The following is an 11,994-nucleotide window of genomic DNA, read 5'->3' as shown; positions in this document are numbered from 1 at the left end:
TCAAAATCAAGAAAATGTGTAGTTTTTAAAATATGTAGGCTATAATTTAACACCAAACGCATATATCCAGGGTTTCCCCCAGTAAACCTGCTCAGCCCGGCGCTCCGCCGTGTTTTTGTATTAAAGATGTTAAGTTGACAGGAAACGTAAAAATATTACTGGGTAATTATATGTTACAGGAAAACATCTCCAGTGAAACGCTATTTAAACCCACAACTATAGAATCTTAAAAACAACAAATTAAAAATACAATTTAAATGAATATCAATTATTTGCACTTCTGTTTAATCCAAATTAAGTCAGCGGCTCCATCGGCCCCCAGGGCTTCAGGGGCCATAAATGCTGATATTTTAACACAGATACATAAATGTAACATTTATTTATTGAGATGATCAATGCTGCTGAATTTGATTTAATGGTTTCAGCATAAATTATTTTAAATTGGTTAATATTTAAATGTAAGATTTTAAGGAGCTGGTAGGTTTACTTTGTAAAAGTTCAAAGAACAATATTCATAGTTAGACTGTTTTGTTACCATAGCAACAATCTGATGCTGTGAGTTTAATCTTTTGTTCTGTTTGTTCACAAATACAAATGAATAAACTGGATTATAACTGATTGTTTTTAGTTTGGGCAGTTAAACTCCTCCTCCTCTCCCAGATTAAATGTAACACAGAAGCTGTTAGAGGTGCTGATGGGGCCCCTCAGTCAGATTCTGCTCCAGGCCTCATGCAGCGTTGGACCGGCCCTGCAGGATGAGTTAAATCTGCTGCACTAAGCAGAGATGCGCAACAAACAGGAGATTTAATTCAATGCTGCTAATGTGGCTTTAGCAGCTCTGACATTTCATGTCTGTTGAGTTTTAATAAGCGACACAGAAACTGTTCTGGTTGCTGGAGTTTATGGGACGAGTTTCTCAGATCTCCTCGCTCATTAACTCTGGCTGACTAAGTGGACAAAGCATCTGATATGGTTTGATGCTTCGTGTAACCGGAAGAATAATAATAAAATAAAATAAAAGCAGCGTGAAAGCTCCTCACTGGGCTGAACCTGCAAGATGGGGTTAGCGCTGGTTTGTTAGCCGCTAACGCTCCAACCAACCAGGATCACAGACATGAACTTTACAGGGCAGACAGCGCCACGTTATTCCTGTGGTTCACACAGAGCTGCTCAACCAGAGCTAACACGGTGGGTTTAAACTCCTACCTTGATGTGGAGTTCTCCAAAGAATCATAATTCCTCACAGTGGTTGATGTAAATATCCATACAGGTCAGCCTGGGTCCAGTTTGAGTGAAAAGAGGAGCGCCTGATCCGCGCTGAGGTAAACTTAAAAGATCAAGCAGCGGCAGCGCGCTGAGGCTCCAGCGGTGTGATTGGTCCGCTCTGCCGGCNTTCTGGTTGTGGACTCATGCTGAATATGACCCTCTCGGGCCATTGCAGTTTTATTCAGATCATGTTCTGTTGATTCATGTGTGTTCTTGATTGTGGACTGGTTCTGCTGCGTATCTGACCGCCTTTAGTGTTGGAAAGTTCGGTTCTTTTCAGAGAGTAGACTCTTTTGGCACGGCTCCCAAAGAAGAGCCGATTCTTTCGGCTCCCAAACGTCTCAGATTTTATCCTCACCTGCCTCATATTTTAGCTTTACTGGGCAAATATGAATGTTTTTTATATTAATAAATCTTTTTTGCACTCAATGTTTTATGAAAAGCCTTGTATTTGACTAATTTGATGTGTTCGCCCTGAAAACAGTCTTGGTTTTGTGTAACATCTAACTTTTAATTTTTTTTCTTTAACGCAAAAACAAATGAATACAAAATGAATTCAAAAACCATAATAATAATTTGTTATGTAATACCTTTATATGATAAGTGTGATGTGATTTTTGTGAAGCACTTTGTGATTTTTATCAGTGAAATGTGCTGTACAAATAAATTTTACTGAACTAGTTTAAACTGCAGCCAGATGCTGCTTTATTTAAAGGTGTCGGTCAGATTTAGGGGTCTCCTCCTCACTGCTGTCTACTGACTGAGGGGATGGACTCACCTGGCCTCTCCCTCTGTTTTCACAAAAAGGTATGATCCCATGTCCTCATGTGATTGGCCACAAGGCTGCTGTGCTGCCAGTCAAAGCTTAGCTCTGCTGTGAGCGAGGTAGAGCCACTGAGAGTGAGAGCTGAGCATCAAAAGGAAAAAATCTTCTGCATTAGTTGTGATCCAAAATGGCTGAATGGTTTCAGAGAAATTAATGTTCTGGTACCGGGACCGGTTACTGAGGTGTGTTTGGGTTCTGTTCTCCTCCCAGATGAGCGTCTCACAGCAGAGCAGATGGACGAGCAGAGGATTCAGAACGTGGCTTATCAGTACCTTTGCAGGCTGGAGGAGGCTAAAAGGTCAGTGGTCAGAGCCAGAACTGGGCCTGGTGCCTCCATGTGGGGGTTTTCTCACTGGGACCCGTTTCCTGCCCAGGTGGATGGAGGCGTGTCTGGGGGAGGAGCTTCCTGCCCCGACTGAGCTGGAGGAGGCGCTGCGTAATGGAGTCATTCTGGCCAAACTGGGTCAGCACTTCGCTCCGACCACCGTGCCACTGAAGAAGATCTACGACCCAGAACAGTTCCGATACCAGGTTCGGTAGTGGTTCTGTTCTGGTCTGGTCCAGAGACCACAACATGATGATCTGAGGTTTTTGTGTTAATAGTTCAGCATTTTACTGTGAATGTCTTTCAACTGTGGATACAAGCATTAGCATGCTATCCCCCCAGGTCGCACCCTTTTCATATTTCTCATCAGTCACCTGGATTTCAGGATGATGGTCATTTTTCAAGATGGCGGACAGCTTAGCCCTTTAAACCAGCTATTGCCATAAAATGTTTCCCATTTTCATGACTTGGATTAACTTTATGTCACATCTTGTTTTAGTCGTCTGGTTCATGAAACGTTAAAGTGATAAAATGCAGCAGAATCAGAATCGGAGGACTCTGCTGTTAGCGAGTCTCAGACCAGGAAGGAGGAGAAGAAGAAAGACCAATGTCTTAACGTTGGCATTAGCTTCTGCTAAGTTTTTCTATGTTTAGTGGCGTTAGCTTCCGGTAACTTTTTATGTGTATAGCAGATTAGCATTAGCCGAGGTAAAATTGTTGTTTGCTGATCAGTGAACTTAACTTTTTGGTTAGCTGTGGCTACTGCTAGTTTTAGTACAAACATATATTTACCATTGCAACCATGAGAAAAGTCCACCAGGAAAAAAGTCAAAATCAAGAAAATGTGTAGTTTTTAAAATATATAGGCTATAATTTAACACCAAACGCATATATCCAGGGTTTCCCCCAGTAAACCTGCTCAGAGGAGCGCCTGATCCGCGCTGAGGTAAACTTCAAAGATCAAGCAGCGGCAGCGCGCTGAGGCTCCAGCGGTGTGATTGGTCCGCTCTGCCGGCTTTAAATGCATAAACTATTAACTGATCAGAGCAGATTTGTTTTTAGGAATAAATCTGCTGCGCCAGTGAAAAGTTCAGAGCCACACAGATGCCTGCAATCCGGCTTTAAGCTTAGCCCAGCCCTTAGCTTGCTGGAGGGGCTAGTAAAGAATGGCGGCCGCCAAACTTGTGATACACTACCCTGTTCATCCAATTAGCAATTTTAGTACAAAAATTTTATTGTCATGATGATGTGGCCATCTTGAAAATCGGGATTCATCTTGAATGTTTCAGTGGCTGGCTGTTTTTCAGGTAAGCTAACCCCTGAGCCAGGCCAGGTTCTTCTGTCCGCAGGTGAAAGATTGAGTTGAATTATTGAATCATGCGCCATTCGACCAGAAAACCTGGCTGTCATGCAGCCTTGGGTTTCTAACAAGTTCTGGTTCCGGTCCAGAAACCAGTCAGAACAGATTCCTCTAATGGATAACATTGATCTGTGCAGGCTGTGGGTCTTCAGTTTCGTCACACTGACAACATAAACCACTGGAGGAACGCCATGACGACCCTGGGCCTGCCTGCGGTCAGAGAACCTTCACATGATTGGTCGCTGCTTGGTCAGCTGATCAGCTTCACAACTCATGATTGGCTGTTCATGTTTCCAGATCTTCCATCCTGAAACTACAGATGTCTATGACAAGAAGAACATGCCCAGAGCAGTTTACTGCATCCACGCCCTCAGGTACACCTGCCGTCCGTCCGTCCGTCCATCCGTCTGTCGGTGGGCTCACCTGTCTGTCTCTTGTCTCTGCAGCCTCTACCTGCACAGACTGGGCTTGGCTCCACCTATTTATGACCTCTATGGAAAAGTAAAGTTCACAGGTAAATGTTGACAGACAGGTGAGTGTTGGACTTGGGTGTGTTTTCCAGGTAGCATCAGCAGCCAGCTTGAGTCTTGGTGTATATTTGGACCAATCAGAAAGCAGCATTGGTGACATGTGACTCTGCAGATGAGGAGATCAGCAACATGGAGCTGGAGCTGGATAAATACGGGATCCAGATGCCGGCCTTCAGTAAGATTGGAGGCATCCTGGCCAACGAGCTGTCTGTAGACGAAGCCGCAGGTAGGAGCACTCCGATTGGCTGGGAGCTCCCAGGTAGAGGTACGGGACTGACGCCATGCTCCGCCCTCAGTGCACGCAGCCGTGGCGGCCATTAACGAGGCGGTGGACCGAGGGGAGGTGAGCGGCACGGCGGCGGCTCTGAGGAACCCCGTGGCGCTGCTCTGCGACCTGCAGGAGGCGCTGATGGCCGCCTACCAGGAGGCTCTGAAGGAGGCCAGGAGGAGGAAGGCGCAGCGAGCGGTTCACCAGGTCAGCCGTGAGTGGTCGAAGACGGAACGCTGCCGTCCAATCAGCTGCTGGTTCTGACCTGAGTGTGTGTGAGCAGGAAGGCCGGGAGGACAGAGACATGTATGAGGAGTTCCTGAGCCGCCGGGAGATCCAGGAGCTCATCGACGGCGTCAACGGTGAGAACATCGCAGTTTGACCCAGACCGCCATCACAACAGGAGAGAAACGGGGAAACAAAGATAACTTTGGTCAAAATGAGACAATCAGGACATTATCAGAAAATGACAAAATATGATTTGAATGAAAACCAAGACATGATTAATTTAGTCTGCAATGATTCCCCCCAAAAAAACCAGAATCAGTGAAACACCAACATCCACCCCTTCTTTTTACTGCGATTTACAGCAGCCAGCTGTTGGCCGAAAATATTTTAACCCTTTTCTGATTTCAACTGTTTTGGATTCTAAAGATATTTATATGAATAATTAATTTCAATTAATTTGATTCAGTTCTAATTCCTGGAGTTACAAACTGGAATTGAGATTAAACTCAATAAAATCACAAAACACTTGGTTGGTCCTGCCGGGCCCTGGTTGGTCCTGCCGGGCCCTGGTTGGTCCTGCCGGGCCCTGGTTGGTCCTGCCGGGCCCTGGTTGGTCCTGCCGGGCCTCGGTTGGTCCTGCCGGCCCTGATTGGTCCTCCCTGTGTGTGGCAGTGCGGTGTGCGGTGCAGCAGGTGGACGAGGCTCTGGACGCTGCCAATGAACTCTCTCTGCTTGCTGCGCTGCAGCAGCCATGTTTGGCCCTCCGGGGCCTCTGTGGCTCCAACGGTACCTGGTACCTGGATCAGCTGCTGGAGGACCGTCAGCAGAAGGCGCTGGTATAAAACGCACTCTGACGTTCTGGGTCCAGATGTTCTGCTTACCTGTGGCTCACCGTTCTGACCTCTGACCCCTGACCCAGGACCTGGGCTCCACGGATCCTCTGGAGCCAGCCGAGCTGCAGGAGAGCATCACTGCTGCCAACCAGGAAGCTCAGAGCGCCGCGAGACGTAAGTCCTGTTGCTGCAGGAGGAAACACCTGCTCACCTGTCTCACTCGTCTCACCTGTCTCCCAGTTCTCCTGGCGGTGCAGAGCGTCAACGCGTCGCTGCGGGGAAGTGATCCCAGGCGCACCATCAGCTGCTTGATGAACTCTGACCTCCAGCTGCCTGAAGTGTTTCCAGCTGCGGCGGCGCTTTACCATCGGGAGCTGCAGCTGCTGCAGAGACGCACCACTCAGGTAGACACACCTGGGTCCCACCTGGTCCAGCAGGAAGCGGGTCAGTTCTGTTGGTGTCACATTTTGTCAGGTTTGCTTTACTGTGCGATTCCCCACTTGAAAGGGTTAGTCTCTACAATGAAACTTTTAACTGGATTTCACTCAAAGAGCCTCTAATTTCGCTGATCCATCTTTATTTTTGTATGATGGTTACCATAGTGATTTGGCCTTTCAGCCACATGGGTGAAAAACCTCAAGAGAAACAAACACATCCATTACATTCTGAAATTAACAAGATAAATGCATTGTGATAAAGATTTCCACCCCTTTAGACCAGTTATTCCAAAAGTATAATAAATAGCAAATATTTTATAGTAAAATTCAACACCAATAAATAAATTAGCATATGTATCAACATTTTGTGAAATATATTTTCATAGTCAAACATTCTGACCAACATTTATTCTTTTTCTTTTTTTAGTCTCATTTTTTTCACTTTCTACTTCAATCAATAAACACCAAGTGTATTTTTTTATTTTTTTACTTACTAACTTGACTTCAATAAGATTAAAACTATTAGGTACAACAATCAGTCCATGTGCTGCTCCAATGAGATTCAGGAAATGAGCAACAGCTTTGTGAGGCTCGCCGGCTGTCCTTCAGTTTGTAGAAGTTCTGACTTTACATGCTACCAGCACTGCTTGCTCCAGTAGCAACAAGTCAGCGTGGAGCCGGGGGGCGGGGCTAATGACCGGGCCCTTTATACCCAAATAATAAAGCTCATTATAATTTAACTTTACAACATAGACATGCCTGTAAAAGTGGAGCTAACGAGTTTCACCACCACAGAGAGCGACTCTGTCATTCTGAAATCCATCTGACATGAAGTACAACAAACCAAGAGAACAGAAACATCAGGCTGCTGGTCACTAACGATGAAACGACACAAAGTCAAATCAGTCCAGAACCACGGAGAGCGATCGGATCATGTTGACACTTCATCAGTTTCAACTCAGAGCCTGGAGCAGCTAGCAGCTGCTGAAGCTCATCGTTGCCGCGTTGAGCCGGGGACGCGGCGCCTCGTGCTCCTCTGGATGTTTGTAACTCGGCGCGGATCGCGGGAACTGGACGATCTGGAAGATGGTCTGCCAGCAGAGGCGGAGCCAGAGGTGGTCCTGGCCCCCTTCGGCCCCCCCAACTTTAAAAGTCTAGCTCCACCACTGTCTGCCAGGCGGCTCCAATGTACCTTACCTATAAACGCCATGCTGCTGTCTCGGCTCACAACGCTCAACCAGAACTGTTAAAAACGCGACTATAACTCAGCCTTCAGTCCCTGACATCACCGCTGTACCACCGACAGAGAAAAGGGGAGGTGAGCCTGGCGGCTGGGCTGATGCAGTTTATAACTCTCACTTTGTGAATATGTTAGAGTTGCTACCTGAAACTCTCCCGGCTCCCTGGCTGGGCTGGCAGGTTTCTGAATCGCTGCCAACAAAAAACTGCTTCATCTCCAAGACCACGAACAAAAGATGTGTCCAGTTTAGCTTTTCCCCCATCCTGTTCACTTGCCGCTCCATGGAGCTCCACTCCTGTTAACTTGTAAAAATATTCTAGTTTGCAGTCTGTTGCCAAGAAACTGATGATGACGTTGGTGGACGGCTGGTGACAAGTTTTACCCAGAATGCACTTGGAGACAATAAGGACGACCCTCTTGTAATTTTGTATGTCATAAAGTTTAAATGTAAATAAAGTCAGTCATGTAGGGTCCGTGTATTTTCAGGCAGTTCGTTTTTTTGTTAAGCCAAAATCGGAAATCGGATTTGTGGCTCGTTGTCCGATTTCCCATTCAGTGCACAAAACAACAATGGAAAACACGGATAACCAGCGCTCCATTTCGATTTTCATCATTTCATTTTTGACAAGCGGTCTGATCCAGAAGTTCTCTCTGCTCCGCACACTTAGTTTTTGTAAACTGTCCAAATCGGCATGTAATTAATTTGATCATGACACCTTCACACAGAAAGCCTTATGCTATATGAAGCTAATGGCTGCTAAATGCAGCTTCCAATTCAGTAAATAGCTAAAGGGCTAGTCCGCCCAATTTTTACCAACCTTTAATCTGCTCTGATTTAAAAAGACTCTTAAATCGCGACTAGAACATTCTGCCCGTCATTCAAACCCTTTAGTTTTTCCTTTCTGAATAGCATTAGCATACCGATTATAATCCGGTATGTCATGAACAAGCATGCAGAAAAGGTTATCCAGAATATAAAAATGTATCCATTTCTACCAGGAAATGTTTGAAATAATGTGCCAAATATATTATTGAAAGCTTAACTAAATAAATGTTTGCCTACGGAAGAGGATTTGGGAAAGAAAACCGGTCATCATTCTGACTTTAATCTAAAAAATATCTTGCACATCAGTTGGTGTTAGAAAAATGTCATAGGCCCTTCATCCTCTTCTGTGGTTTAGCACACAGTATTTTTTAATATTTTTATAAGTGAGGTATGTCTGTCGAATTAGAAATGAAAACCTTTGTCCCCTTCATGAGACTATTACAACTTATTAGACTCAACTGACTAAACATAATGAACAACTTTTGAGTTGATTATTTCCATTATTTCTTATCTCTGGATTTATAAGCAAGAAACATTAAAAGAATTATTTCATATTTAATTTGTATCAACCTATATGTAGCCAGAGCTTTAAACTCAAATCTTACAAAATAAACAGACAAAATGTTTTCATAAAAATGTATTTATTACAATAACATACAAGCAGATATTCAGCCAATGTTTGGGGAATCATGAAAAAATATTCCTGTAATTTAAGTGTACAGCGATCCCTCGTTTTTCTTTGTGGCGTTCTGAAAATAACCACGATAAGTGAAATCCGTGAAGTAGTTACCTTTAGTTTTTACAGTTATTATACAGCATAAATAAATACATTGAAACCAAAGAATAAAACCTGTTTTCAGATCAGCGGATGTTCATCAATCGGCCTTAATGTGATCCGGAGTCGTGGCATTAAAGCGTCTCCTCCAACCTGCCCCGAGATTCACAGCTGGATCTACGGCAGGGCGACGGATCTGAGCCTCCGGTCGGGTTCTGCTGCCTCTGGCCAGTTTTATCCATCAGGCATTCAAAGTTTTCAGCTTTCATCTCCTGAATGGCCAATCTGTACTTAGCCAATCAGGACGCAGAACACAACGCACTGTGAAAAAAAACTGCACAAAACAATCCGTGAAGCAGCGAGACGGCGAAAGGTGAACCGACTTATAGCGAGGGATGACTGTATAAAAGATGAGGAGACAGTGAAGAAGACGATGTCGGGAGGAGGAAGAGGATCACTGGGAGATTCTGGGAAGCTGAGGCCTCTCCTCCTAAGAGCCACCTGTATGAAACAATAAAAAATAAATATTAAAAACAGTTCTCAATGCACCCAAGAAGCCAATCAAAGGGAAGAATATATTTCACACTACAGTATATTTCAAAGAAACTGCATGAACTAAGTGCGTAAATGAAGCTATGAGGGCTACTTTCTAGCCTAAAAACATCTTAAAAAAACTTTTTGTGACAAATTAATAGTGAGCTTACTGACCGCTGCTAGTGGTGCAGTGCAATGGTGGCCATCTTGCTGGTCCAGAGACGAGACGGGCATGGCTGCAGTGGAAAGCCACTCCCCGGTGCTCTGGCCTTTCAAAATAAAAAAATAAACTAAAAACTCAGGCTAACCATTTTTCTTGCTGGCCAGATGTCCGGTATTATTTGTTTCTCACAGGAGAATTACCTAAACTGATTTGTGTTTGGCAGAAAATGTATAGCGTGAACAATCAAGCTTGTCTGCCTGCAGCCTGCACAATGTGCGGTACGGCTCTGTGTAAGGCGGACAGAGAGCTTCCGGGTCAGGCCGCTTGTCAAAAATGAAATCATGAAAATCAAAATTGAGCGCTAGTTATTGGTTTTTTCCATTTTTGTTTTGTGCACTAAATGGGAAATTGCATAACGAGCCACAAATCCAATTTACGATTTTGGCTTAATAAACGAAAAAACAAGTCTATTTTCGTTTTTTCATTTTTCATTTCAAACGAAGAAACGAACTGCCAGAAAATACACGGACCATGTAGCACAACATTTTATTCAATATTTTACACCCACAATGTCACTAAAATCAGTCGGTCTGATAAAGTTTTTAGCAGCCATGAGTGAACAATGACTGGGGCAGCCTGATGTATAAGCTACCCCACCTATATAACCCTAACCCCATATTGAGCAGGAGAGGACCCGCCTGCTCCAGCTCTCAGACAGGATACAGACTTGAATCTTTTAAGTCATATTCTGCCTCCCATCCAGGCCCCCTAGGCCTGGGGGGCTGCCACCCCATGTAGCTCCGGCCTGACTTGCTCCACGTTGGTTCAAACAGGAGTGACAGGTCAGTCACATCAAAAGTACCTGCACAGTCTGATTGCTAGGAGATTGAGTCCACCTGGTCCTCATCAGTAACAAGCAGAGAAGCTAAAGGTGCAGCAGAGGGGAGGGGCTACCTGGCAGTTCGCCAGAGCACTTCCTGTTCCTTTCCTCTTCTGTCCTCCAGGGGGAGTTGCACCAGGAAGAGCTGTTTGTTGCTGTGGAGATGCTGTCAGCGGTTGCTCTGACCAATCAGAGCCTGGAGGCGGGGCATCTGCAGCAGTTCAGATTCTCATTGGTCAGTCCGTCTGCAGGACTCTGTGATGTGGATAGCGCCCTCATGGACAGGTGAGAGCAGGTCGTCTACCTGCTGAGCTCCACAGCACCTGATGATGATGATGATGATGAAGAGGTCTGTGCTGGCCAGGTACATGCAGCACCTGGCAGGTGTGAAGCAGCAGGGGGGCGGAGCCATGCTCACCTGGAATCAGTTGCAGGAAGGAATCAACAGCGTGAACAGCTGCGCCGAAGACGAACATCAGCGTATGACACACACACACACACACACACACACACTACTCATGCTGATGCACCAGGGGACCTGTGTTTACCTGTGTTTACCTGTGTAACAGAGCTCCAGGTGGTCGACCTGATAAACAAGGCGCTGATGAGAGGAGACGTCCAGCAGCTGCTGTCTGCTCTGCTGCTGCCCTCTGGTGGCCTGGAGGACATCATACCTGCCAACGCCTGCAGGTACCTGGTGCTGCTGACCAGCTGCAGGCACGACAAAGCCCAGGTGAGCGCACACACAGGTAACAGGTAACCAACGCTTTACTGAGGGATCCTCAAGGTTCTGCTTCTGTCCAATCAGACGAGCAGAGACCCAGGAGCTGAGCTGTGGTTGGCTGATATCCAGGAAGTAGTGAAGCGAGCCAATCAGCAGAGCCAGAACGCCCTGAAGCGTGAGTCCGATCAGAACCGCTCCCGACCCGCTTCGATCCCATCTGCAGAACCTTTCGGTTAGCTGAAGGCCTCAGGGCCCAGAACCTGTTGACCCACCTGTGTGGTTCTGACCCGTTCCTGCAGTGTGCCTGGCATTGGCGGCCGCCAACCAGGCAGTGAAGGAGAACCGGGCCCAGCAGACGCTGCGGGTTCTGTGTCTGCCGGACCTGCAGCTGCGCGGCGTTCTGCCAGACTGCGCCGCGGAGTACCAGCAGGAGCTAAGTGGCCGGCTGGTGGACCGGACCCGTCCAGGTGAGGCTCGTCCAGATGAGGCCCGTCCAGGTGAGGCATGGACTCTAGCGAAGGTTCTGCCGTGTCCAGGTGCGGAGCGGAGTCCATGGGTCCGGGTTCGGTTGGACGACGGGTCGTTTTATTACTTCCACCTGAGCCGGTTGGAGGGAAGCTGGGAGGTACCCGATGGCTTCCAGAACCGTGGCTGCTTCTTGACCCGGCAGGACATACAGGTGAGGAGGCGGGGCCTGTAGCTGCAACTGGTCAGATTAAACACCTGGGGCCTCGTGCATAAAGCGGCGTGAGCACAAAACAGTGCGGTCCCATATTTTA

General features: G+C 46.4%; 1 protein-coding gene across 2 annotated transcripts in view; it reads left to right on the top strand.

Annotated features, from left to right (window-relative positions):
- iqgap3 (IQ motif containing GTPase activating protein 3) overlaps positions 1–11,994 on the top strand; it is a 22,918-nt gene that overhangs the window by 2,224 nt on the left and 8,700 nt on the right. The window contains exons 2-18 of one of the 2 annotated variants that reach the window (XM_007542727.2): positions 2,303–2,390; positions 2,467–2,623; positions 3,915–3,992; positions 4,075–4,151; positions 4,224–4,291; positions 4,420–4,533; positions 4,604–4,782; positions 4,859–4,937; positions 5,476–5,639; positions 5,723–5,810; positions 5,877–6,040; positions 10,616–10,776; positions 10,856–10,971; positions 11,061–11,224; positions 11,300–11,390; positions 11,515–11,682; positions 11,752–11,894. In XM_007542727.2, the coding sequence (XP_007542789.1) occupies positions 2,326–2,390; positions 2,467–2,623; positions 3,915–3,992; positions 4,075–4,151; positions 4,224–4,291; positions 4,420–4,533; positions 4,604–4,782; positions 4,859–4,937; positions 5,476–5,639; positions 5,723–5,810; positions 5,877–6,040; positions 10,616–10,776; positions 10,856–10,971; positions 11,061–11,224; positions 11,300–11,390; positions 11,515–11,682; positions 11,752–11,894 (2,076 nt within the window). In that variant the 5' untranslated portion in view covers positions 2,303–2,325. Of the gene's footprint in view, positions 1–2,302; positions 2,391–2,466; positions 2,624–3,914; positions 3,993–4,074; positions 4,152–4,223; positions 4,292–4,419; positions 4,534–4,603; positions 4,783–4,858; positions 4,938–5,475; positions 5,640–5,722; positions 6,041–10,615; positions 10,777–10,855; positions 10,972–11,060; positions 11,225–11,299; positions 11,391–11,514; positions 11,683–11,751; positions 11,895–11,994 lie in introns of both variants that reach the window. The other variant, XM_007542728.2, reaches the window with a different exon arrangement.

Source organism: Poecilia formosa, unplaced genomic scaffold (genome assembly GCF_000485575.1).
Source record: "Poecilia formosa unplaced genomic scaffold, Poecilia_formosa-5.1.2 Scaffold723, whole genome shotgun sequence".
Classification (NCBI taxonomy): Eukaryota; Metazoa; Chordata; class Actinopteri; order Cyprinodontiformes; family Poeciliidae; genus Poecilia; species Poecilia formosa.
This window is presented reverse-complemented; position numbering and strand designations above follow the sequence as displayed.